Source organism: Penicillium psychrosexuale (assembly GCF_028828465.1).
Source record: "Penicillium psychrosexuale strain IBT 29551 chromosome Unknown utg000003l, whole genome shotgun sequence".
Taxonomy (NCBI): Eukaryota; Fungi; Ascomycota; class Eurotiomycetes; order Eurotiales; family Aspergillaceae; genus Penicillium; species Penicillium psychrosexuale.
The window spans coordinates 355664-379324 of record NW_026643188.1 but is presented as its reverse complement, the minus strand read 5'-3'; the positions used below and the strand labels follow the sequence as shown (position 1 = coordinate 379324).

The 23661-nt window shown below is 49.4% G+C and overlaps 11 protein-coding genes across 11 annotated transcripts; 4 read left to right on the top strand and 7 right to left on the bottom strand.

Moving 5' to 3' along the window:
* Positions 1 to 498: 498 nt before the first annotated feature.
* Positions 499 to 1305, top strand: sec11 (signal peptidase complex catalytic subunit SEC11; the record flags this gene model as incomplete). Its single annotated transcript, XM_057184984.1, has 5 exons — positions 499 to 652; positions 708 to 897; positions 964 to 1000; positions 1053 to 1095; positions 1148 to 1305. 5 exons carry the CDS (start codon positions 499 to 501, stop codon positions 1303 to 1305), a joined length of 582 nt encoding a protein of 193 aa, XP_057041754.1.
* A 555-nt stretch (positions 1306 to 1860) lies between these two features.
* N7518_004056 (putative ubiquitin conjugating enzyme (UbcB)) lies at positions 1861 to 2339 on the top strand (the record flags this gene model as incomplete). Its single annotated transcript, XM_057184983.1, has 2 exons — positions 1861 to 1890; positions 2025 to 2339. 2 exons carry the CDS (start codon positions 1861 to 1863, stop codon positions 2337 to 2339), a joined length of 345 nt encoding a protein of 114 aa, XP_057041753.1.
* Positions 2340 to 3368: 1029 nt separating this feature from the next.
* On the bottom strand, positions 3369 to 3788 carry N7518_004055 (uncharacterized protein; the record flags this gene model as incomplete). Its single annotated transcript, XM_057184982.1, has 2 exons — positions 3369 to 3695; positions 3753 to 3788. The coding sequence occupies 2 exons, from the start codon at positions 3786 to 3788 to the stop codon at positions 3369 to 3371; spliced, it is 363 nt and encodes a 120-aa protein (XP_057041752.1).
* Positions 3789 to 4438: 650 nt separating this feature from the next.
* Positions 4439 to 5626, bottom strand: N7518_004054 (fructose-bisphosphate aldolase FBA1; the record flags this gene model as incomplete). The annotated part of the gene is made up of 3 exons (XM_057184981.1): positions 4439 to 4999; positions 5055 to 5468; positions 5519 to 5626. The coding sequence occupies 3 exons, from the start codon at positions 5624 to 5626 to the stop codon at positions 4439 to 4441; spliced, it is 1083 nt and encodes a 360-aa protein (XP_057041751.1).
* A 956-nt stretch (positions 5627 to 6582) lies between these two features.
* Positions 6583 to 8448, bottom strand: N7518_004053 (putative ubiquitin C-terminal hydrolase; the record flags this gene model as incomplete). The annotated part of the gene is made up of 1 exon (XM_057184980.1): positions 6583 to 8448. One exon carries the CDS (start codon positions 8446 to 8448, stop codon positions 6583 to 6585), a length of 1866 nt encoding a protein of 621 aa, XP_057041750.1.
* Positions 8449 to 9364: 916 nt separating this feature from the next.
* On the bottom strand, positions 9365 to 11059 carry lys1 (saccharopine dehydrogenase (NAD+, L-lysine-forming); the record flags this gene model as incomplete). The annotated part of the gene is made up of 10 exons (XM_057184979.1): positions 10970 to 11059; positions 10830 to 10910; positions 10736 to 10752; positions 10439 to 10679; positions 10351 to 10377; positions 10124 to 10296; positions 9974 to 10070; positions 9838 to 9912; positions 9702 to 9774; positions 9365 to 9647 (listed from the first exon to the last, which is right to left on the bottom strand). The coding sequence occupies exons 1-10, from the start codon at positions 11028 to 11030 to the stop codon at positions 9365 to 9367; spliced, it is 1128 nt and encodes a 375-aa protein (XP_057041749.1). The 5' UTR covers positions 11031 to 11059.
* A 1280-nt stretch (positions 11060 to 12339) lies between these two features.
* On the bottom strand, positions 12340 to 13062 carry N7518_004051 (uncharacterized protein; the record flags this gene model as incomplete). Its single annotated transcript, XM_057184978.1, has 2 exons — positions 12340 to 12878; positions 13032 to 13062. The coding sequence occupies 2 exons, from the start codon at positions 13060 to 13062 to the stop codon at positions 12340 to 12342; spliced, it is 570 nt and encodes a 189-aa protein (XP_057041748.1).
* A 943-nt stretch (positions 13063 to 14005) lies between these two features.
* N7518_004050 (uncharacterized protein) lies at positions 14006 to 15223 on the bottom strand (the record flags this gene model as incomplete). Its single annotated transcript, XM_057184977.1, has 1 exon — positions 14006 to 15223. The coding sequence occupies one exon, from the start codon at positions 15221 to 15223 to the stop codon at positions 14006 to 14008; it is 1218 nt and encodes a 405-aa protein (XP_057041747.1).
* Positions 15224 to 15820: 597 nt separating this feature from the next.
* N7518_004049 (putative RNAPII degradation factor Def1) lies at positions 15821 to 18524 on the top strand (the record flags this gene model as incomplete). The annotated part of the gene is made up of 2 exons (XM_057184976.1): positions 15821 to 16109; positions 16195 to 18524. The coding sequence occupies 2 exons, from the start codon at positions 15821 to 15823 to the stop codon at positions 18522 to 18524; spliced, it is 2619 nt and encodes an 872-aa protein (XP_057041746.1).
* A 1006-nt stretch (positions 18525 to 19530) lies between these two features.
* Positions 19531 to 20915, bottom strand: N7518_004048 (OSBP family protein; the record flags this gene model as incomplete). Its single annotated transcript, XM_057184975.1, has 4 exons — positions 19531 to 20313; positions 20375 to 20429; positions 20481 to 20806; positions 20856 to 20915. 4 exons carry the CDS (start codon positions 20913 to 20915, stop codon positions 19531 to 19533), a joined length of 1224 nt encoding a protein of 407 aa, XP_057041745.1.
* A 1015-nt stretch (positions 20916 to 21930) lies between these two features.
* Positions 21931 to 23617, top strand: N7518_004047 (putative MFS transporter; the record flags this gene model as incomplete). The annotated part of the gene is made up of 3 exons (XM_057184974.1): positions 21931 to 22359; positions 22411 to 22644; positions 22700 to 23617. The coding sequence occupies 3 exons, from the start codon at positions 21931 to 21933 to the stop codon at positions 23615 to 23617; spliced, it is 1581 nt and encodes a 526-aa protein (XP_057041744.1).
* Positions 23618 to 23661: the final 44 nt, after the last annotated feature.

Genomic DNA, 23661 nt, shown 5'->3' with positions numbered 1-23661 from the left:
CTGTCTTTGATGGGACAAGATATTGAGGATATAGAGCGCGAAAAACATGTATATCTCGAATATGATTAGCTATATATAGTTACAGAGTTGCCCAGATAGAGCCTGAAACGGATATACCAAGCAGCCATTTATTTATTACTATCAATATTGCTTCATTTTGGCATGCAATTAACTATTTCTGGACCAGCTGAAATCCGATCTATGAACTCATATGTGGTACTCCGTACAATTTACACGGTGGTTATACATACCTGCAAGGCGGAAAGCTAGTGGATCTGCGCCAAGGCGATCTCCGACGAGGCCACATCTCCGCACCCTCTAGCTCTATCGAAACACGACCCAACCAGCTTAGTTAGCTGAACACAATAGGTACCGTCTTCATCTACCATGAGGAAAACAAAAGAAATAAACTCGCTGCAGTTTCTGACTAAGAACAGTCACTATTAGAGCGACCTACCCTAGCCCTCCCATCTCTCCGTTGACCGCGAACCGCCCACCATGCTATCCTCCCTCTCATCCAGCATCACAAATGCTCGGCAATCAATTGCACAAGTGCTGAACTTTGCGCTTGTTCTTTCCACGGCTTTCATGCTGTGGAAAGGCCTTTCAGTTGTGTCCGCATCAAGTTCTCCAATAGTTGTGGTTCTGTCCGGTAAATAAAGCTATTTTATGGCGGTCTGAACACAGCTCACATTCCCTTTCCACAGGATCAATGGAGCCCGCATTTCAGCGTGGGGACTTGCTCTTTCTTTGGAATCGAAACACAAGGGCGGAGATCGGAGAAGTTCTCGTTTATAATGTTCGGGGAAAGTCTATTCCGATTGTCCACAGGGTTGTTCGCACTTTCCCTGAGGTAGAAGGACGGGCGAGCGCAAAGAAGGTGAAAGAAATTACAGTGTATGTCCTCGATCATTGCCCGGCAATTTTTCTTGTGGCTACTTCATTATGCTAACGAAGTTCTAGGGACACAACACCTAACTCGCATATGCTTCTCACCAAGGTAAATGACTCGACAATTCGAATGGCCTAGGAAATTGCTAACATATCGCTAGGGTGACAACAATTTGGCAGACGATACTGAGCTGTATGCTGATGGTAAGCGATACAAGATCTTGGGGCCATCTCTGAAGGTTACTGACAAGGTTAGGCCAGGATTATCTTCACCGGACCGATGATATTGTCGGCAGTGTTCGTGGCTACGTACCTATGGTCGGATACGTTACTATCATGCTCAGCGAGCACCCCTGGCTCAAGACAGTCATGCTGGGACTAATGGGACTGATGGTGATGGTTCAGAGAGAGTAATGGGCGAAAATATACATTGGATAATGCTAAAAATGTAACCAAATGCATCAAATGTTATGGCAGGGAGTTATCAATAGACAATGGGTGTCAATTATAGTGTTTACTATTTTGGACATCGATAGAGCGGCCGACATATCAAACTTCTCCACTGACGTCTTTTGCCGCGCACCCCACTTGGAGCTTCTAGCTTCACCGTAAAATCCCCCTTTGTCCTTTTAGCATCTTTTTGCACATAGCATCTTTTCCATATTATTTAGTAGATCTCTATTTATTTGTTGCTTCAACATTTAAACGCGTCTTGCACTTAGGCGTTTCCCTGCATTCTTCTTCAACCTCCCCGCTCTTATTTATCACCCCGCCAAATCCACAACCGAACACCATAATGGGCAGCGTCAAGCGCATATCCAAGGCAAGTACCTATATTTCCACATGATCATCTCATCTACCAGTGTGCTGACTATCTTCATAGGAGCTGACTGAGCTCACCGAATCCCCCCGGAAGGGATCAGGGTTGAACTGGCCGATGAGTCGAACGTGTACGAGTGGAAGGTCATCATGGAAGGGCCTGAAGGCTCACCATATCAGGTAAGTCAAACCATAGTCTAGGTAGCCCCATTTACCCCCATCATCTCCAAGGTCTCCATTAAGAGTCCCCGAACTCGAACCTCACAGTTCATGTCCAACAAACAGTGTTTCTAACCTCTCGGCAAACAATACAGAATGGCAAATTCCTAGTCAAGCTCTCCCTACCCACGGAATACCCCTTCAAGCCGCCGACTGTCTCCTTCGCAACGAGAATATATCACCCGAACGTAACGAACGACGAAAAAGGAAGCATGTGCCTAGGCATGCTCCGAGCCGACGAATGGAAACCCAGCTCGAAGATCGCCGCAGTTCTTCAATTCGCCCGGCAGCTACTATCTGAGCCGATGCCAGACGACGCTGTCGAGGGACGGATCGCGGAGCAATACAAAAACGACCGGCCACGCTACGAGGAGATTGCGCGGGAGTGGACTCGTAAACACGCTTGTTGATAGTGTTGCTGTGCTCTGATTCGAGATTTGGGTGCTCTTTCAAAAGGATATCTTATGTCATGAACTCATATATGCTGCCGTCCCGGAACTGAGCGTGTAAGATGTTGCATGTTTGGAATCTTGTCCGGATCATAGATTGAGTTGTCGCTATCTGAGACTCGCACCGTTACGACTGAAACGCTATCATGTTATTCTTGTAAATTCATCAATGCTAGATCTGATCATCACTGCTTTGGTTTATAGTGTGTTACTTGGCCATGTCATCAACTGAGTGTTTTATCCATTATCCCTTTTTGGGTCTGCTCCGTTAGAACAAGACAGTAGTTCCTGTAGATAGATGTTAGCCTTACATAGTGAATTGTCTTTTCAGTCAACCAGCCCTTTCATACACGAGCATCGCGACAGATTCGAAGGGTTATCCTCACTACAGCAGAAACATGGCCATCAACCATTGCTCTACCAGTCAATTTCCTCACTATTGCTATATCGCACTTTTCGCGTAGATAATTTGTACAGGATCAGAATACATCAATAGGTGAGTCAAAAGAACCTACATAGTACAAGAACCGCTGCAATGTGTTTGTGAATTCTTAATTCTGAGAATCAATTTGCTATTGCATGCATCTTCGAGCCTTCCATTAGCAGTGAAAGCATTCGAGCATCCCAACGTAAATCAAAAGAGATATGGACACCTACCACCTCCCTCTACAGACAATGAGGCAGACCACAATCTCTATAGCAGAACAACTTGCCCTGGTAGCATTCTTTGCGCTGAAAGGGGAAATAGTATGTTGTTGAGTGTGGAATCATCTATCGTTGCTGACTATGGGATGGCGATGAAAGGTGTAGCAGCTGAGGTCCATACCAAATGTTTTGGTGTATGGAGTCAAAATGGAGCATGAGAAAGGTGCAGGATGAGAGGTGCAAGCTGATGAATCTCTAGCACAACATTCCAGTTAGCAACAATTAACAGAGCCAATCCTCTTTCCACCAACATGCCAATGCTAGTATGTAACCCAGCTCCCCATTTCAAAGCAAAGCGATAGCCCTCCTACTACCAGGACGGGTGATCTCCAAGTTATCTGCAGATGGCCGAAACCCATGCTCCGACAAAGTCAAGCGATTGGCCCTCACGAAAGTGCGTTTCATATGACGCGGCAGCCGATTGAAATCCGCCACGATGCTCCGGTGGAGCGATGCCACTTTCGACTTGGCCTGTAGCCAGGACCCGTGGTGGAGATTGAGCTCCATCGGTGTTGTTGTCGGGTTGACGATTGCCAGCATGGTTCGGTCGTAGATTCCAATTGCTGCTTTGGTGTATACCAGTTCTTCTAGATCTCCACTGAGGTCTAGGACCTTTTAGTAATAGCTTAGTTAGTAGGAAGGGCTATGCTTGGATTTGGTTGTATGTACCGATTGTGGCACTTGGGTTAATTGCGTAGATGGCATGGTAATGCTGGTATGATCTATCTTTGATGGTGGGACAAGCTGAGTTTCATAGTGGAGAAGGGGATTGATGGAAGTTCAGTTGAGAAATGAGGTATGAGAGGTATAAGAAAAGTAGATTGTTAGTCAATCACTTAAATAATAAGACAGAAGCAAGTAACAGACATGAGAGGTGAGAAGCCCGTTTGCCCGTCGAGTAAACCACTTCGTGTCCGAGAGGTTGGATTATCAGGACTGAGATATAATGCAATAACTAGGACAAGAAAAGCACCAAGTACATAGTTATTGTACTGATAACCAAATATAATGTAACAACCTACATATGTGTAATTCGAAAATGGAGTTGATAAAAATGGAGTTGATAATGGATCGATCGAAGTATACTTACGGTCTGGCTGGTAACTACAGCGGGACTCGTCTTGGAATACAATTATCAAGCAGAACATTACAGTTTGTATTCCAGAGCGATCATAAAAACCGTAATATGAACATTCATTACAGCGTGTCAGAATACAACGCTACATACAACCTGGACGCCCACATCCCCAGGACGCCCAACGCTTTTTCGGCCGCATGAAGAGAGGATGATATGAGGGTAGTAGAAAGAGGTAAAGAAGGGAATCATTTATGCGACATCACACAGAGGTCAACATTTACAGCTGGCCAGCAGTGTTGAAGTCCTCGAGGGCCTCCTTGACACGCTTGCTCATAGTCTTCTCACCCTCGCGAACCCAGACGCGGGGATCGAAGAACTTCTTGTTGGGCTTATCAGCGCCCTCGGGGTTACCGACCTGCGACATGAGGTAGTCCTTATTTTTGAGGACGAAGTCACGGACACCGGTCAGGTAGGCGTACTGCATGTCAGTGTCGACGTTGACCTTGACGACACCGTAGCTGATGGCCTCCTTGAACTCCTCCTTGGAGGAGCCAGAGCCGCCGTGGAAGACGAAGAAGACGGGCTTGTCGGAGGAAGAACCGGTCTGCTCCTTGACGTACTTCTGGTGCTTGGAGAGAAGCTCGGGGTGGAGCTTAACGTTGCCGGGCTTGTAGACACCGTGGACGTTACCGAAGCCAGCGGCAATGGAGAAGTAGGGGCTGATGGCAGCGAGAGTATTCTGGATGGCCAGGATGTCCTCGGGCTGGGTGTAGAGGGAGTTGTTGTCAACATCCTCGTTGTTAACACCGTCCTCCTCACCACCGGTGATACCGATCTCCTGTAGAAGTGGTTAGCACTATATCAATGCTGTTACTCGTTTTAAGCCAACATACCATTTCGAGCCACTGCTTCATGGGGGCAACGCGCTTAAGGTAGGCGGCGGTGGTGTTAATGTTGTAGTCGACGGGCTCCTCAGAGAGATCAATCATGTGGGAGGAGAAGAGGGGCTCGTTGTGCAGCTTGAAGTAAGCCTCATCGGCATCGAGCATGCCATCGAGCCAAGGGAGGAGCTTCTTGGCGCAGTGATCGGTGTGAAGGATGACAGGGATGCCGTAGGCGGGGGCCACGCTACGGATGTAGTGGGCAGCGGCAACGGCACCAGCAATGGAGGCCTTCTGGCCCTCGTTGCTCACACCCTTACCGGCGAAGTAAGCAGCACCACCCTGGGAGATCTGCAGAATAACAGGGCATTTGTCGTCACGAGCAGCCTCGAGGGAAGCGACAACAGTAGAGGAGGAGGTGACGTTCTAGATTGAATTAGTGCAAGGTTCCTCAGGAGAACACATTCGGGACTCACGATGGCGGGAATGGCGAAGCCCTTCTGCTTAGCGTACTCAAAGAGACGGAGGACATCGTCGCCGACAATGACGCCGGACTTGCGGTTAAGTTGCTCAAGGACACCCATTATGAAGTTTGTACAAAGATTCGTAGAAATCTGGAGGAGGAAAGAAGGAAAGAAGGTCAGATATCCAATAATAAAGTCGTTAAATGTAGTCAAACCAAGCTCTTTACCGAGAGCTGAAAGCGGGCAGAGTTAAATAAGAAGGAGGGGCAAAAGATGGAGGGGCAAGCGTCATCGGTGAAGGGAGACAGGGCAGACTCACCGGTGGTGGAGATTTAGTGGAACTGGAGTGAGGTCAGTGTGATTTCAGGAAAAAGAGGGAAAAGAAGAGATGGGCAGATGATATAATATACTTTATGGGCTCTTGCGCTGGTGTTCCCGACCTTCCCCGTGATAGCCCGATGTTGTCGAGGGATCGGGAGCTATCAAGAGCTTAGAACGGGAGTGATGAGGCCATTGTTCCTATATCCATGGGCTTGAGCTTCGAAGTTGTTGATAACCACAGTCATAGTCACTTGCTACAGCTATTACAGCTATAATAGCTATCCCAGCTATACAATAGCTCACCCAGGTCTCCAGAAGTGCCCGAAGAATCCGTATTTTGTTCGTGGCGGGGCCGAGGAGTTCGAGGCCATTCGCTGCATTTCCATTTCCTATTACTATTTGTACATGTGTATGCTAACTAAAATCATTTTTCAAGATTCAATCTGGTTCCGAGTTCTAGTTAATCTCATTGGACAACATATCTGGTTTCTTAATTCATCTAAGATTTAGAATAATGTAGAATGTAGAATAAGATAACTAGAGGGGTAATTAAGCTTAGTCTAGTGACATCATCTATATCCCGAGGTCATGCCGTTTATCGGAACTAACTATTTCCACTACCTACAACATACATGTCTTGGTCTGATTCTGTACATATCTCTATTCAAATCCCCTTTTAATTCGATCCACCCCCATCTGTACAGAAGTATGGGAATATGTATGTACTGGAATATAAAAAAAAGAAAAGAAGACAATCAAAGTCCCTTGCCAGCGCTCGCGTCAGGCTTCTCCATTTCGTAGAACAAGAGGTAAACCTCCTTCTGCATGCCCAGCACATCCGAGGTCTTACATTCCTTGATCTTTTCGTCGGAGATGCGCCACCAGCGATCATTCGGTTTGCGACGGCGCCGAAGTCGCGAGCTGACCCCACTGGGGTTATCCTGGGAAGAGCGGGGTATGCTGTGAGAGGGACGCGGGGCGGACGGACTCCAGTGACCCTGATCTGTCGTTGGACTGTTACTGTCCGAGGTAGGGGACAACGTCTGTTTGGAGGAACGGGAGTTGCTCTGGAAAGAACGTCGTGAGCCAGAGGTTGTAGGCCGTGGTTGAGGAGGGGTGAGTTGAGTGGCGGATCCTCCAGATAGCGACGTTGACGAGCCTGCTCCTGAAACGCTTCCATCGCCGTCGGCATCGGGGCTGCCGCGTGGTACTATCCGAGGACTGGCCGTCGCGGAGGGGTTCTGACTGGCAGTGCGACTCTGTGCATAGGAGCTAAAGACCTCAGGTGTTGAAAAAGGCGGGTAGATATGATTCCGTCGGAAGGACTCGTAGTGCCCGCTATGGTGGCTGCCTTTGTGGCAGACAATCGCAAGCAGTTTGTACCATTTCTGGCTCAATATGCCTCCTAAGGGGAGCCGCTCCGGGAACGAGACCTTGGCCGCGTTCTTGCTCGAGCTGCTCTGATCAAAAATCGATCGCGACAAGTGGATGGCAATAACTTTTGGGAACGCTGTGATGCGCATATGCCGCGCGATCCTGCGCTTAGGGGCGGTCTCTGAGGGAGGGAATACGATACCCTCCAACTCAGCCTCAGGGTCCGTCTCCAGAGCCTCCCGGAGGCGCGAAATCTCCTGGTCCAACCGATCTCGATCACCCTGTGTTCGGGCGCGGGCTAGCTCGGTGGTCTTGCCATCCACCGCATGCTGCAGGCGGCATCGGTCGCAGCGGAAATCCTCAATATATTCAGTCTTGAGAAGGCCGTCGAAGCATGAGTTTAGCGTAGTCGAGCTCTTTTGCGGCACTTGTAATGTCAGATTGACGAAAGCCGTCTGGTTTGGCTTGTATTGGTAATGGCAGAACTGGCACTCGATCTGCGACTCCATTTTGCCTTCGAACGGGAACCCAGACTCCTGGTCAATTTTCCTGAGTTTCGTGTCGATGATGGCAGGCAGTCCATTGGCTGATCCATCATCGATGCGCACCTCCACCTCGGACGAGCTTTCCTGTGGGCTGCCCTCTTCGCCTGCCGTGCTGGAAGCAGCTGCACCAATGGCACCCAGTGCTCGTTGACGTGCGCGTGCACCAGCATGGTACTCATCACAGAGTCGCTCAAGAACGATCTGCAAGAATTCCTGCGCGTCCTGCTGATTGCGGCTGATGCGCGTGCGGAACGCGTATTCCAGAGCCTGGATGAAATCACGGGCCGAGATTGTTTTCTTATAGATCGGCCGCTCGTTCAATCGGTCCAGCATCTCCTTCAATGCCCGTGTGGTTATTCCCTGTTGCAACTCCCGCAACTTGTCCGACCGCGCCCGCGTCCGCGAAACCTCATCCTCGCTGGGCAGTGTATGGTATATTTCCGGTCCGTCCAGTTGGCGCCGGTGCAACTCGTGGATCAGGTAGACCCGCAGGTCCCCCAGCCCGGCTAATGCCTGCAGCACCGAATTGATAAAGCAGTCATTGGCCAGGTTAGACAGGCCCACGATGCTCTTCTTGCGATTGCTGTCGTTTGACTCATCTCCGTCAATTGTGTAATTCGGCCCGAAGACGTAGAACAGAGCAACGGCAGCGAGCGAGGCCCCGGCCGCATAGGCGGCGACTGTCGTTGGCTTTTCTTGCATCAAGCAATGCGGTATAGAGGGAAAGAGGTTCGGCGGTTCGTGTAGGTGTCGAAGCAGGCAGACGTCTCATTACCCCATCCTCGAATTAGCCCGGATGTAGTTAGATAAGAGCGCTGAATGTCCTAAGAGACCTGATCACAAGAGAATTCCAATGTGGGTCAGGGTCTTCCGAGGTTGAAAAGCTGACAGATCAATTTTGAGGGCAGAATCGAATAAGTTCGGGGAAGAGGGGAGAAAGGGTGAGAGTGGAGCGTTATGCGGAGAAAGAAACACGCCCGGAGTCCAATATCAGGTTAGTCACAGTCAAACGGGGCAAACTCCGCGATCGTCACGATTCAATGATGAAGGACATGAGGACATTCCTCTCTTCGTTTTCGCGCGAGGCTCTCATTTTATCCAATGAGGTATTCCTGTGGGTTAGAACTTAGACCCCACGGACGGATTCTCCGGATATCCGTCTTACACACATCCCCGCACATAATGAGGTTGACCGCGGTTCCATGTAGTCTGGGGTAAAGCCATGTCTTGCCTGGAGGACAAGGAATGACAGGGATTTCAGAATGCCTCTCTAACTATCGGAAATACGGGGCTTATGCCTCTTAGAAGAAATATAAACTTTTAGACAAGTCATCTCCGCCACGAAGCGATTCGGTTGAGAACGCAGGAGATGATTGGCCCGGAAAACAATAAGATAAGTATTTTAAATAGCCATGTTTAACTTGACTCCATAGGTTGTCACATTGATAGAGCTACTGCAGAGCTACTGCCTTATAGGACGGAACAATGAACGATGGATAATATCTTCAGCATCTGTCATGTGTGAACTTACAATTTTTGTAGCATTCCTTATCTGTAAGTATTTATATCCAATGCACCCAATCATGTAAATTTATCGACACCTACCAGCGCAACAGGTTTAGACCTGAAGCGACTCGGGCAGGGTAGCAACCTTCTCATGGAAGAGCTGCTCAGCCTGCTTCCAGACCCGAGCGTTGGCCCGGTCATTGAGCGTAAGAAGGCTAGGCAGGAGAGCCTCGCTGAACATCTCAGAGCTCTCACGCGGAAGCAGAGACGGGAGGTGATCAATGCTGATCACGCTGAGAGGGAGACCTCCAGCCTCCAGACCGGAGACGGGAACTGTCGGCTTATCGAAAGTGGTCGTAATGTTGTACAAAGGAATGGGGTTCAAAGGGTTGGAGCTTTTGAGAATTAGCTGTGCGCTCGCTAGCATAGTTTCGGATTTGATAACTTACGTGTCGGCGCTGACGTCGCAGATAACAGACAGGGTTCGGTTGGGGGCAGAGAGAGACTCCAAGTCCACGAAGGCTAATGGAAAAAAAGGATATTAGCCAATTAAGTCGGGAAGAGTGGATGTATGTAAAATATTACCTGGAATCTTGGCCGAGAGGTAGATGCAGTTCACGAAGATATCCGCTTCATGTGAGATTTCCTTGAAAGGACCACCTGTGGACATTAATTTGTGAGATTAGACCAGATCTAAGATGTTGAATAGTAATTGACTCACCTCGCGCAGTCTCTGCCATGTCCCACTCAATGATGTTGGAGTCGGGGATACCGACATCCTTGGCCAGCTGCACGGCACCGCTGCCACAACGTCCGAGCTACAGCATTGTTAATATGTGTATCGCTTTCTGTGCATCTGCGCAAGACTCACAGCTCCGATGACAAGGATCTTAGGTGCTTTGCCAGCGACCTTCTTGCCGGCCTCGAGCGCCTCCTTAACAGACTCGACCAGAAGGTCTTGGTTGGCATAGTGAACCTCGCCAGGCAAGGCCTCGTTGGGGTGTGTCAATTGCCAAGCCCAGTTCTTCACAGCCAAAGCAGATCCTGTTCCACGCTTAGTATTGATTGTATCAGGAAACGGAGTTCAAGTATAGGTACCTGCGTAACCTGCGGACCACCCGAAGGCTATTAAACAAGAGTTAGTCAATTGAGTCAAGACAAGAACACTTTGGGACAAGAGTCTTACCAGCAACTCGGCGTCCGGAATCATCACTCAAGAATTCCAGGTCGAGCAATGTGCCCTTGCCGCGAGACCAACGGCTAAGGACATTCTCCCAGCCACCCTGCTGCTTAAAGCAATGTGCGAAAGTGACGTGGACGTGCTCCAGAGGGAAATCATCCTCCGGCAGCTCCTTGAGACCCAGAATGATGGCATCCTTAGGCGCATCCTGAACCCAGGATCCCTCCTCAACCAAAGGCGCGCCGACCTATAACAATTGATGATATTTAGGGCGAGTTCGAGCTATTACTGAGTGAATCATACCTTGGAGAACTCCTCATCTATAGAGCGGAATCAGTCATTGAGTCCAATAGCAAGGGATGGTGGGAGTATGGGGGACATGGGAAATTGGACGTACCGTCAAAGATGCGCTGAGTTGACCGCTCGACAGTCACATCATATCCAGCATCAATCAATGCCTTGCAGGTGGTTGGGGTCACTGGATGGTATATTAGCCAATTGCCTCCCCGCCATTGTAGGTGGGCTGAGACTACTCACAGGCAGACCGGGCCTCAGCGGGCTTGGTCTCAGCACGCAGCCAAATCTTTTGTCCAGCCATTTTGAAAGTAGAGAATTGAATATGATGAAAGGGAAAAAGTAATCAAATAAATATCAATGCTCTATCACCAATAATGACACAGACTTTCCCCTCCAGTAATAAGCGGGGATAGAAAGGGTTAGTTATTCCGATCCGAGAAATGACTCAGTCCCGGTTATCGGCCACCAATATGGGCGACGAATCGTGCCAGTACGACAATGGGATTTTTGGCTCACCGCTCTAATCACCGCCTTAGTAATTATGGTTTTAGGACGGTTCCATGGATATCTCCTTTGGTAAACACTGCTGGCATACAGCACATAAGATCGAAATAAAGCAATTGAGAGATGAGAAAACTGAGAGATCACCTATTCTACCATAAAGCTATTCAGAGATCACCTGATTTATCATTATGAAGACTCAGAGATTATATGATCTATTTTCATAAAGCTATTCGGAGACCACCTTAGGTAATCTACTCCGTATCACTACGGAGTATAGAATAAGTAAATTTAAATTGATTCTACCACTACCAATAATAGAGATAATTAAATTCTGAAAACGGCATTTTGGATACTAGATATATTTATTATCTAATTAATTAAATGCGACCGGTACTTTATGATATTTATGGCTTAATTGTACGAAGAAGTGATTTAATTTTAATAATATGGATCAGATACTACGGAGTACAGAGTAGTCCAAAAAGGTAAAAATGTTAATAATAATACCACCTATGGACCTGGGGTATAACATAGTCGTAGGTTAATAGGTAACCATACCATTTCTTTTTTTTACTTCCTACATATATATACTTCTTATACCTCGCTATTTACACAGTATCTTAGTAAGACTTATACCTTTAATAGTTGGGTTACTAGTTAATTTTCTGCAAGGCAGAAAAAGTCCCATTGTCGTAGGTATTCAACGTTATTTAGGGAAACGTTCGAAATTATTTGAAAATATAACTGGTACTCCAGGAAGGATTTTGACATTGGGACAAACATTGGGACAAATTAGAGAGTAAAAGTGATAAGGCGGAAGTTGTGAGGCAGCGCAGATGTCTACAACCATACGGAGTGAAACAGTTGCTTGTCTTAAAACGTCATACATGATCAAGAAGATATTGCGTAGAACTTCTGTGGTTCTTGAATTTGAAAACTTCCCCGCCCAAATTTCGGTCAGGGAAAGAATATTCTTCTTATTGCAGCACGTGTACAGTGACACCAATGAGAAGTGCCGAACATGAATAGTCACGATTCAAAGTCGGAACAAATATGATGACATGGATGTAACACGCGAATCTGTAAATATAGTGACCTCGGTTTATTCAAGCACCCTTGGTCCGGCTGCGAGTCCGGCTACCAATGCCATCTCCTGGGATAATCTTGTTCACAGCATCCTTGATCTTCTCCTTCTTGGACCGACCATCCTTCTTCTGTTCTTTGTTGTCTGTATTGGAAGCAGCAGCGGCGGTACCATTAGAACCAGTGACATGATCTTCGTCTGTCTTCAGTTTCTTGGTATCAGGCCCATCCGACGGTTCAGGCTTTCGTTGCTCATCCTCCGCCAGAGCTGAATCAATGCCACGCTTTTCGCCCGGCACTGTTTCATTTGTGGGTCCTACTGGAACCTGCGACTCATGGACAATAGGAATATTGCCGAGAGCAGATCCTGCGGGCTCTGTCACGGATGGCTCAGTTTCTGGAGCGGGCTCGGGTGTCTCTAGCCCGGCGTCTGCCTTTAATTGGTCGGTGTCTATATCGGGCTTTGCTGTTTCAGGAATAGGCGGGCTATCCGTTTGAGTTGTGTTTACTCTGTTCTGGAATGCACCTGAGTGTTCTTTGACTAGCTGGGCAGTGTCCCGACCTATTATATCCCTTAGTCAGCATATGGCGTAGTTACACCTGGGCGTTAACTAAACAAAGAAAGACTGTCCTGCAACCATATTTCCAGGAAATAATTGGGCTGCTTAGACCAATTACTCCTCGGATTCAGCAGTAGTGCATGTAAACCACGTACCTGAATCTGCATTGCGGGCTTCTTCAGCCATTGTAGATCGGTGATGTCAAATGCCGCGACAGCGGGTTATAAGTTGGCAAAGATTGAGTGGGAGAGTATTCGCAAAAGCAATGCGACTGTAAATCTTGCTCAGGTGAGCTTGTACAAGGAGAAAAAAAACCAAAGAGGAGTCGATCAATTTGGGGGGATCGTTAGGTGAGGTCGCGCGGTGACGTATTTAGAGCACTGGAGAGCCCTCGACTGATTCGCCGCTCCAGCCCTCCACGGCATTCTGTCGCACAGCCTCACCAGCTCCAGAATTACAATTGCCACGCAATGTTATCCACAAGACGTACTGTGACTAGCACGGGTTTGTTCGAGGTTAGTACTCGACCACAAAGGCTGTAAATCTTATCATTAGCTAGGAGATAATGTATGGATGTTTAGGTTATGCTCTTCATTGAGCCCAAACAGCTTGTCTAGAAACCGGCTGAGCCACTATTGACAATGGCTTATATATATATATCACAGGAAGGTCGATCTTTCGTATATTTAGTACAACGAAGAGGCATTTTTGAGATAATTGATAGTATTCAGGTGCATCTCAGATCACACACCTCTAAAATGCTGGTTCAGCCAAGTCTGCCTGGCGACTCAAATCTCTCGGACGATTTGGCAAGCAATGTATGTACGACCGCCAAGAATATGAGGCTCAAACTCGGAGTGGAGTAGCGAGAGTGTATTTCCTTTGCGTGATGATTTGGAAAATGAAGGTTCGTCGAACATCCATGCTGAAATAATTCAATTGTGTAATAGTACACAGACATGCGGAGGGGAATTGCAGTGTGCCGACATCACTGAAGTTGACCTCTTTTGTGGTTGAAAGATAGAGAAATATGTGTGCCTCCTGAGTGTTGGTGGCTTGAATGTTTTTCAGGCAACCTAGCTTTGTGCGAGAGTAGAGTGATTGTTCGATAGGTTTTGAGACCAGAAGATCATGTAAAGCTCCAGTTTAGACGGGCGATATGTTCCTCCTCGGACGATGTATGTGACTTCTCAGCGACTGGAGTTGCTGGCTGTTCCGGTAGCAGTTCTGAAATATGTTGCTCTAGCCGTGAGATATCACGGAACCTCTTCCGGTTAACGAGGACACGAAGAGCCTCTGAACCAATCTCAAAGAAAGCATCACGCCTATTTTCATTCCAGGCATGGAATTTGCTTGGTGAGAGGTTCTCCACAAATTGGAGGAACGGGCGTGGATCAGGATCTGTTGGGTGGCAGACAGCCACAGATGCGAGCAGTAATGACCGAGGAGACAGCACAGAAACCGTGTCTCTGAACTGATCATAAACTAGTGTTGATACCTGCTCCCCCGATGGTTTATGCTCCATGGCCAGACGGCTCAGGTGCGCGCCTGCAGCCAGGAGCATCGGTTTCCTTGACTTATGGGAAGAAGCACTTTGGAAATGCATCTGGCATACACTCAGATAATGTGCCATCGCTGAGTTGAAGCCATTTCCGAAGCAGAATTCTGCATCTATAAAATCAACAAGGAGATGATTAAACGTCTGCCGCGCGAGCCCTTCAGTCATCCGGCCATTCTGACTACCTAGGTCCTGGCTCATGAGCATCTGCAACCACTTCATAACAGTACTGTGTAATCCCTCTGTCACCATGAACTTGGTCAACGACGTAGTCACTGACCGCAAACGCAGAAGCATTTGCCTCGATGTGCCGTCTGATGCCCAATACCAATCAACGATCCTCGATGCCACCCGAGATGTATTCATATCGGCCGGGGACCTGGAAAGTAGAAGTTGGGACTTCAGACAATCATTGATTGTGAGGGTAGTGACTGAGCCAGCTGCAGCCATTTGATCAAATACTGCCATGGGCTCTTCGGCTAGTCGACGCTGGCCCTCAATGCTTTGCAATGTGGTGGGTTCTCGTGAGATGGGTCTAGTCGGAGTAATACGGAAAAGCGGATTGTCGAGGATATTCTGCAAATGCTGATCGGTTGCATGCGCTGATGATTCAGGGTTGGAGAGGGGCCGGCCATGGTTGTTGCCTGACGCGGGATAAGCCCCATCTAGTTGGCGACGAAAGGAAGACGTGAGGGCATTTAACAGTTGCTGAGACTCTCGTGGAGTACGAGGTAAGGGTTGATGGATTTTAGGCCAGGACTTGAACTGAAAAATGGATGTACCCTTCATGATGGTTTAAGAGTTTCAAGGTTCTGAGGGATGATGTGCATCGAGGTAAAGAGGAGGATCGACGAGGGCGGTGAAACTAGCCTTCTGTCGCCCAAAGCGAAAAAAAGGTGAATGACGAGTAGAAGAAACCAACCACACTGACACGAATCAATTTTCAAAAATTATTTCCATTCGGTCAATGGAATGCAGCGAATTATCTAGATCTATAAATGTATTCTAATATAATTATTCGGAATCAGATTCCGTTCAAAATGTAAAGAAACCAGTAAAGATCCCTTTGTTACTGTAAATCCCCCCCAGCATCCAATAAGCGCCACTCGCTAAAAGCCAGGCAACGCCAAGACTTGAAGGGAAGCAACTCAGATCCCGTTAGCTTTTGATCCTTTCTTCAATCTTGTCATCTCCTAACGCATTCTCCCTCTCCCCCCAATTAATCTCTTTGATTTTACCTCTTTCTTTTGTCTCTTCTGGCCCCTGTGCCTGTGGTTCTGGTGCTGTTCCTCTTCTGCGAGGGTGCTCCATTTCAATAGCCTTTCCCTGCGAATCGTGACCTCCTTCCTCAATACTTCTCCATCTCACACATCTTCATCAATCAACATGTCCGATATTCAGAACCGGTCCTCCGCCTCGCGGGGTAGAGTATCCGCCCGTGGTGGCCGTGGCGGCTTCAGCTCCAGAGGTGGTCGTGGTGGAAACAGATCTGCAAATGATAATTCAGACATCTCATCCTTTGAAGAGGGTGAAATTGGACAGATGAAGAAGAAGTACTCCGACACTCTGCCAACTCTTAGGGAAATGTTCCCAGACTGGAAGGACGAAGATCTGGTATTTGCACTGGAAGACTCGAACGGCGAGCTCTTGGAGGCAATTGAGCGCATCAGTGAAGGTCGAGTTCCCGTCAACCCCAATCTTCCCGACTCGAAATCAATCGAACCTTGTGATTCGAAGACCGTGACTGACTGGCTTTACAGGTAATGTATCTCAGTGGGGTGAGGTCAAGAAGAAGACCACAGACCGGACTCGTTCTAAGCCCAAGGAGGCCCCCAGTGCCTCGACCGAGACGACTGCAGCTTCTGCTCGTGGAACCCGTGGTCGCGGTGGAATAGAGGGTCGTGGACGTGTTCGCGCAGACCGAGGCCGTGGCGGTCGCGGAAGCCGTGCAGGAGCGACTACAAATGGATCTCGCGCAGTATCCACTGCTGTAGAGACTCCGGCGCCTTCTGCTATTATTGCTATCACATCCGAGTGGGATACGCCTAAGGCAGAGGAGACTTATGCGGAGCCCACAACTGAAGGCGAATGGGACTTGCCCGAGCCTAAGAGCAGTGTGATTCCTGAGGGCACAAAGAAGGGGTGGGCGAGTCTTTTTGCCAAACCACCCGCTCCTCCGGTGCAAAAGAAGCCCGAAACCGCTCCTCCTGTTCCCGTCACCGAGAAGCCCACCGAGCCTGTCGCCGAGCCATCTCCCCCCGCCCCCGCTCCCGCTCCTGTGTCTGCGCCCGCTACCTCACAGAAGACACCCGTCGCCAAGCCCACCCATCCCGTGATCCCCGCCATTCCGACCGCCGCCGTTAACCCTCCTCAGGACGACTTGACTGAGACGAACCTCGAACAAATCCCCGATGTATCCGCCCCTGCACCTACCGCCACCGCCGCAAGCACCATTGGCAGTGGTATTGATCCCGCAGCTGTGGCCGCAGCTGCCCCTACTCCCTCCCGCTTCCCCTCGTCTGCATACCCTCCCAGCGCTACCAAACAGGGCCGTACCCCAGGCCTTCAACGCCGTGTGATGGAACAGCAGCAGGCTGTGGTTATGCCCGGCAATCACGCAGTAGACCGTGCTGCTGTTCAATTCGGTAGCATGGGACTGAACGGTGACGCTATTGACATCGATGAAAACCGCGAGGAGGCCGAGACCCGCGCCCAGCCCCCGCAGCACTCCCCCGTTGCCCCCCGTGCCTCTCTTCCACCCGCGACTCAGGCACCCCACTCGATGGAGTCTGGTGCCGTTGGGCGTCCTGCCCCTGGTTTGCCTCCGGTCCCCCAGGGTGCTTCCGCCGACTCTTTTACCGACTTCGCTCGTTACTCTGAGCCCCAGCAGAAGCCATTCGATCCCTTCACCCAACAGGTGAGCCAGCCGCAGATCCCAGAGCCATTCGCCAACCAGGCCCCTGCTCAACCTACTGCCACCACCGGCAGCGAGTACTCTCCTTTCTACGCTGCCGAGCAGCAGCGTTTCCCCTACTACGCTTCCTATGGCTCTTACGGCCAGACCCAGGACGCCCCCACCGGTCCTCGCGCCGGAGCTGGGTTTGGTGTCTCGGGTGCTGAGGCCCAGGCTCAGATTACCACCACGCAGCCTCCTAACCGCTACGGCCCTGTTGACGCCACTAACAGCGGCCACAACACTCCCAATCCCACCATTCCCGGTGCAACTCAGCAGACTCCCACTGCTCAGCATATGCCTGGCCAAAGTGCGCAGCAGCACGCCTATGGCTACCAATATCCTAACTACTACAACAACCCCCACTACGCTTCTTACATGAACCAGATGGGCCAGCAGCAACAGCAACAGCAGCAGCAGCAATACGGTGGCGGTAACCGCCCGAGGTACGATGATGCTCGCCGGTATGAGGATCACTACATGCAGCAGCAACAGCAGCATAACCAGCAATACGGCTATGGTAGCCAGTATGGTCCCTATGCCGGTAAGGGTGGCATGTACGGCCAGCCCCACGGGGCTTTCTCTTATGACCAGCAATCGTCTTCCCCCGCAAACACCGGTAGCTTCAGCCAGGCCATGCCCAGCCGCGACTCTGTCTACGGCCGTACTGGCTCCGCCCAGCAGTCTGATAACCAGTCTGCTACTGGCGCCAATGCCTTTGGTACTGGGATGTCGGATGTTTTCAGCCGTTCCCAGGGCAGCTTCGGCCCAAATCCTCCTATCGCTGGACAGCCCCCCGTTGCCACCGACGAGACCAAAGGCTTTGAGGCTCCCAAGGCCGGTGGTCCCAGCCCCTCTCTCGCCCAGAACCGTCCGGGATCTGCTACCAACAGTGTCCCAGGTCAGCCCCAGGCACAGACTGGTCTTCCCCCGCTCCAGGGTCAGCAGGGTCAGCAGTCCTTCGGTAGCTACCCTCAGCTAAACCCCCAGTACGGTGGACTCGGTGGACTCGGTCACCAGGGTGCGGCCACCCAGACTCACCAGGCCTCTGGCTATGGTAACAACTACGGGGCAGGCTTCGGTAACTACTATGCGAACTCTGGCCGTGGCGGCTGGGGTGGCAACTACGGCCACTAAAAAGACAAAAAGAAACGAAGGGGAGACATAATGACCCACCAAACACATATGGCGTTGCATTTGCGGTTGATTTGAAAAGGGGTTTGGTTTTTTGTCCATTTTACAGGGACAGAAACCTCTAATGTCTTGTCAAAAGGACAGACAGAACCCAGACGATTTCTTTTCATCTTTCTCTCCTCAACATCTGTGTAATCTCTACTTCTCTTTTTTTGGGGGAGCTTGGCTGGTTTTCTTTACTTTGGGGGATTGTCTTCTTGATGTTTATTTGTTTTCTTTCTCGTTTCCTTGCCATTCCTCTCAGCCGTCTTGCTTTTCTTTGCTACCACTGCTCCCATCTGATGCGGTCTCTGTATTAAATTCACCAATTCCTCTCTAGGTTTCTCTGTTTTTCTTTTTGTTTTCTCGCTATAACCTAGTCGGTGTCTATTCGGGTCCGGTGTGTCAATTGTTTCCGCGGACGGTTTTCCAGTTTTTTTTTTAACCTACTTCTCCCTTCTGTTGTTCTGTCTTTGTCCCTCACCATGTGCAATATCGGTCGATGATTATGATGTATGGCTGAACGGGTCTGGTAGAGGTAGATCCAATGCCCAGTTGTGTTCTGGGCTAAAAGTGTCATGAATTATGTATGTCCTGTACTTGTCCAGTATGGCGCCTATATATAGAGACTGTTCTAGTATTGTACATTGTAGCTCTCGTAGTCACGGAAGTACTAGTTGTTCGTCATTGACGCAGCATTCAGCCTCGACACGAACTTTCACCAAGTTCAAAGATGTAAACTATCAATTATTTGAAGATACCATATCATTATATGGAAAAGTTGAGCCGTCCAAGCTTATAAGCAAGTGCGCGGCTTCAACTTCAACCTGGACCGGGAACTATATACAATCGAAATGCAAAATGACACGGTGCAGAATAGGAATCCAAAAACGTCAAATCTATGTTGTGCAAGCTAGGTCCCAAGAAAAATTCAGAGGGCGACAGAAAATTGTCCAATCCCAGCAATAGTCTACTCGGTGAGACCGAGACCCTCGCCGCCAATCTTGTGGTAAGGCGGCTGAGCGCCAGCAGCCTTCTGAGCATCGAAGCGCCAGATACCGCCAGTCTTGTCGGCCTCGAAAGGAAGATCGATGGCTTTAGCAAGATGCTGGATTTGGGGGTCCTCGGCACTCTCCTCAATACGGCTGAAGAAACGGCGCTCCCACTCGCGGCCTCCCTCCTTCTCGAGGCGGCGCTGTTCGCGCTGAGCGGTCTCAATGCGCGACTTGTTCCCAGAAACGGCATCCATGTCGCCCTTCTGGATGTTGGCGGCCACCTCGCTCCAGGCACGTCGGCTCTCGTACAGATCTTGTTGCTCGAGGGGAGCCAGGGTGAGCGGAGTGACGGGGTCCGCCTTGGAGCTCCAGGTGTCGACGACGTCTTTGGTGTGGGCGTCCTTGATAATGAACTTATCCGACCACTGGCCCTCTACAGTGTAAAGGGGCTTCTTCTCGCCCTCGCTTTCCTTGAACAAGCTCGCGGTGAAGGTATTCTTCTTGCCGCTCAGCCAGCCCTTACCAGAATAGTCGATCTTAGCGATATAGCCAGTGCTGCTGACAATCTTGGTTGACTTCTCCAATTCGACGAAGGGCGAGCCGTAGATCAGCGATTCGATGTGTAGGTTGGGTAGTGTGATCAGGTATTGCTCCTTATCGTCGGATCCGGGCTTGGTGAGAGTGTACAGCGCATGGCCAATCTGCTTCACGAGGATGGTACTAGAAAAAGAGGCCTTCTGCGCGTTATATCCTTGCAGCTGTGGTTGTACTGTCAGTTATTAACATCTCAATGACTTGGTATAATCTTTATCCACTCACCTCGACACCGTTTGCCTCGTTGCAGATAGCGTAGGCTGTGGCCGGAGGATGGTGGCTAGTATTTAATCAGTGGGTTGTAGTTCTATACAAAAGTGGCCTCGCGTACCTGACTTGTTCACTGATCAAGGTAGTCTCCCCTACTTCCGCGTCACCCACCCATTTGCCGATAAACAGCTCTCCCAGGAACGGGTTCAAAGGCTTCTTCTCGCTACCGAGCTTCTCACTACGGCTGCAGTATTGCTGGCGCAGTGTGCTGAGGAACCACTTGAGAACCAGCAGAGCACGCTTCGCGGGATCGGCCTCCTTAGCTGGTGCCACGAAGAGGGCGGGGTGTTCGGCCCAGTAGGCGGAATACTCGGTGAGAGAGGTAGTAGACAGGATGAAGGGAGGAGCGGTCAGCGAGGATAGATCGCCATTAAAGGAGGCAATCGACTAGAAATTTGTTAGCAAAGGTATACTCAAACAAAATGAGCCTGTATACCTTTAGGAAACTTGTCCATGAGCCCTTGCTATTAGCAGGGACCTGACTCTGAGGAGACATGTTTTGGAATAAGAATGAATTCGCAAGCTATTAAATTGGGCTCGAAATCTCCAAGACAAAAGCAAAAAGCGTGGGGGAGGTAGGTAGAGGGACAAAGTCGGTCATTGGCGGTCAGAAGGGGATAACGTCATGAGCAGGGGCTGAACAGCCACAACACCAGATTAGGCATTTTTCCAGATACTCCTTTTGAAAGAGTTTTATTATTGAATGGTCAATGGTTAACTAACTAACTAACTAAATAGTTAACTAACTAACTAGTTAACGTTAATTACGTAGTTAGTTACGTGTAGGTAGTTATATACCAGCATCTGTTCGACATGTGAAAGACTCCCATCTCACTAGCTGTAGTGGGTCAGTACTAGGTTATAAAATGAATGAGGAATGAGAGCCTGAATTTGAAAACAGCTAGCAGATATCTTTCTAACTTATAAGATTCCAAAAAGATTTACAACATACATTATAATGTTTTTCTTCGTCTTCCATGCCCAACTAGAACTCCGTACGGATTAACCGTATCTCCGGCACCCGTTGCCCCGGATTCTTTTCCGCCCCTCTGCCCTACTCAGCAAACCCACCGGTCTTCTCCCCGAATCACATTCGTCTATCGCCTCTAAACTGGGAAGAATGGACCCCCAGAGATGATAGCAAGCCCTCTGTTCGGGGGCCGCTGGCCTCTAGAAATGCTACATCGGAAGCAACCCGCCGATCCTTCCAGATGATAGGAAAAAGAGCCATTCAAATTTCTCTGACTCACGCTTTAAGTCTGCGATGTATCTCGTTGCTGTTGACTTGCTTAGACTCAATTCATTTACTTTCATCTCTTCACTTTTTACTATTTCAATTGAAGACGTTCTGCGTTCACGGATCTACCCGACGAGCATGATCTCGGAAAGAAGCCGAATTTAAGAACGATTGCAAATATTTCTTTTTCATATTTTGCATTTGCACTGCGATAGACTCGGATCTGATTTACCACAAGCTAGCACGCACTGGCCCTTGCTAAAAGGTTCCTGCCATGTCTCCAACTACCTCGAAAGCTTCCAGCGAGGACAGGCGGTCTCAATCCTGGGCGAATGAAACCGAAATTCAGAGATCTCAATCCCGACGCTCACAGCGAGAAGGAGCTGTGAATAGTCTTGATCACGTACAAAGCCATGTTTCACATCATGATATGGTTGTCAACGATGACTTCCAGGAGGTCAATGCAGAGCAATATCTACGCTTTTCACCAGCACGCAAGGTCATTATCGTTGGGATCCTTTCCTTCTGCTCTTTCCTGGCACCTATCTCCTCTACCTCTATCTTAGCTGGTATACCTGAAGTTGCCAAGACCTATAACACCACAGGAAGTGTGATAAACGCGAGCAATGCGTTATATATGGCATTCATGGGCATTGCGGCTCCCTTTTGGGGGCCCTTTAGTCAGGTCTGGGGGCGACGTCCGGTGGGTAACGAGCATATGTTCATGTTGAAGTAACAAGCTAATTGGGACTAGGTTTTCATTGTGAGCGCATTCTTATTTTTCGCGTTTAGCATCGGCACGGCACTAGCACCCAACCTCCCAGCGTATTATATTTTCCGCGTCTTGACTGCATTCCAAGGAACATCTTTCTTGGTAGTTGGGAGCTCGGCGCTAGGTGATGTATACGAACCTCGAGCACGGGCAACAGCGTTGGGGTGGTTTTTGTCAGGAACCCTGGTTGGGCCAGCCTTTGGACCATTCATTGGCGTATGTCTACCTTATAACCCCGGCGCCGAGACAATCCGCTGATCTACAAATATAGGGCGTGATTGTCACCTTTCGCTCATGGCGAGCGATCTTCTGGCTCCAGGCTGCTCTTGGAGGCTGCGGCACGCTTCTTGTCTTCTTCTTTTTCCCCGAAACCTACCCGAATTTGACTAAAGGCGACATAGCCGACAAGACGACGTGGCAAAAAGCCAAATATCTTTGGCACCGGATCTCTCCCCTCCAAGTTGCTATCATGCTATTCAAATTTCCCAACCTCTTCTGCACGGGTCTCGCTGCCGGCGCTCTCGTTTGGAACCAGTACTCTCTGTTGACTCCGATTCGATATGTACTCAACCCACGCTTCCACCTCACTAGTCCTATCGAGACGGGACTGTTTTATATCGCTCCAGGCTGTGGTTATCTTGTTGGCACACTCATGGGTGGAAGGTGGGCAGACCACACTGTGAAGAAATGGATTCGCAAGCGCGGTGGTGTCCGAGTCCCCGAAGACAGACTAAAATCTTGTCTGATATTCTTGGGCGTCGTCATCCCCGGCTGTATTTTGATCTACGGCTGGACGGTCGATAAGGCTGTTGGTGGAATTCCAGTCCCCGTACTTGCGATGTTCTTCCAGGGAGTGGCGCAGCTGTTCTGCTTCCCTAGTCTCAATACATACAGCCTGGATGTTATGCAGTCAAGCGGCCGGAGTGCCGAAGTCGTTGCCGGTAGCTACCTATCACGGTACGTGTTCGGTGCTCTGGGATCTGGACTTGTTCTTCCAGCGATAGAGAGCATGGGAGTGGGGTGGTTTAGTACCATCAGCGCCCTATTTTTGGTTGTATCCGGGGTCGGTGTATGGCTCACGACTGTTTTCGGCGATCAATGGCGGGACAAGGTCGAAAAGAGGGACCAGCGTAAGGTTGAGGAGAGCACCGAGGAGATACAGCAAGAAACGAAAAAGGCTGAGACATGAAGGGTCGATTTTGAATATCTTGTTGGAGACATGACATCTATGTA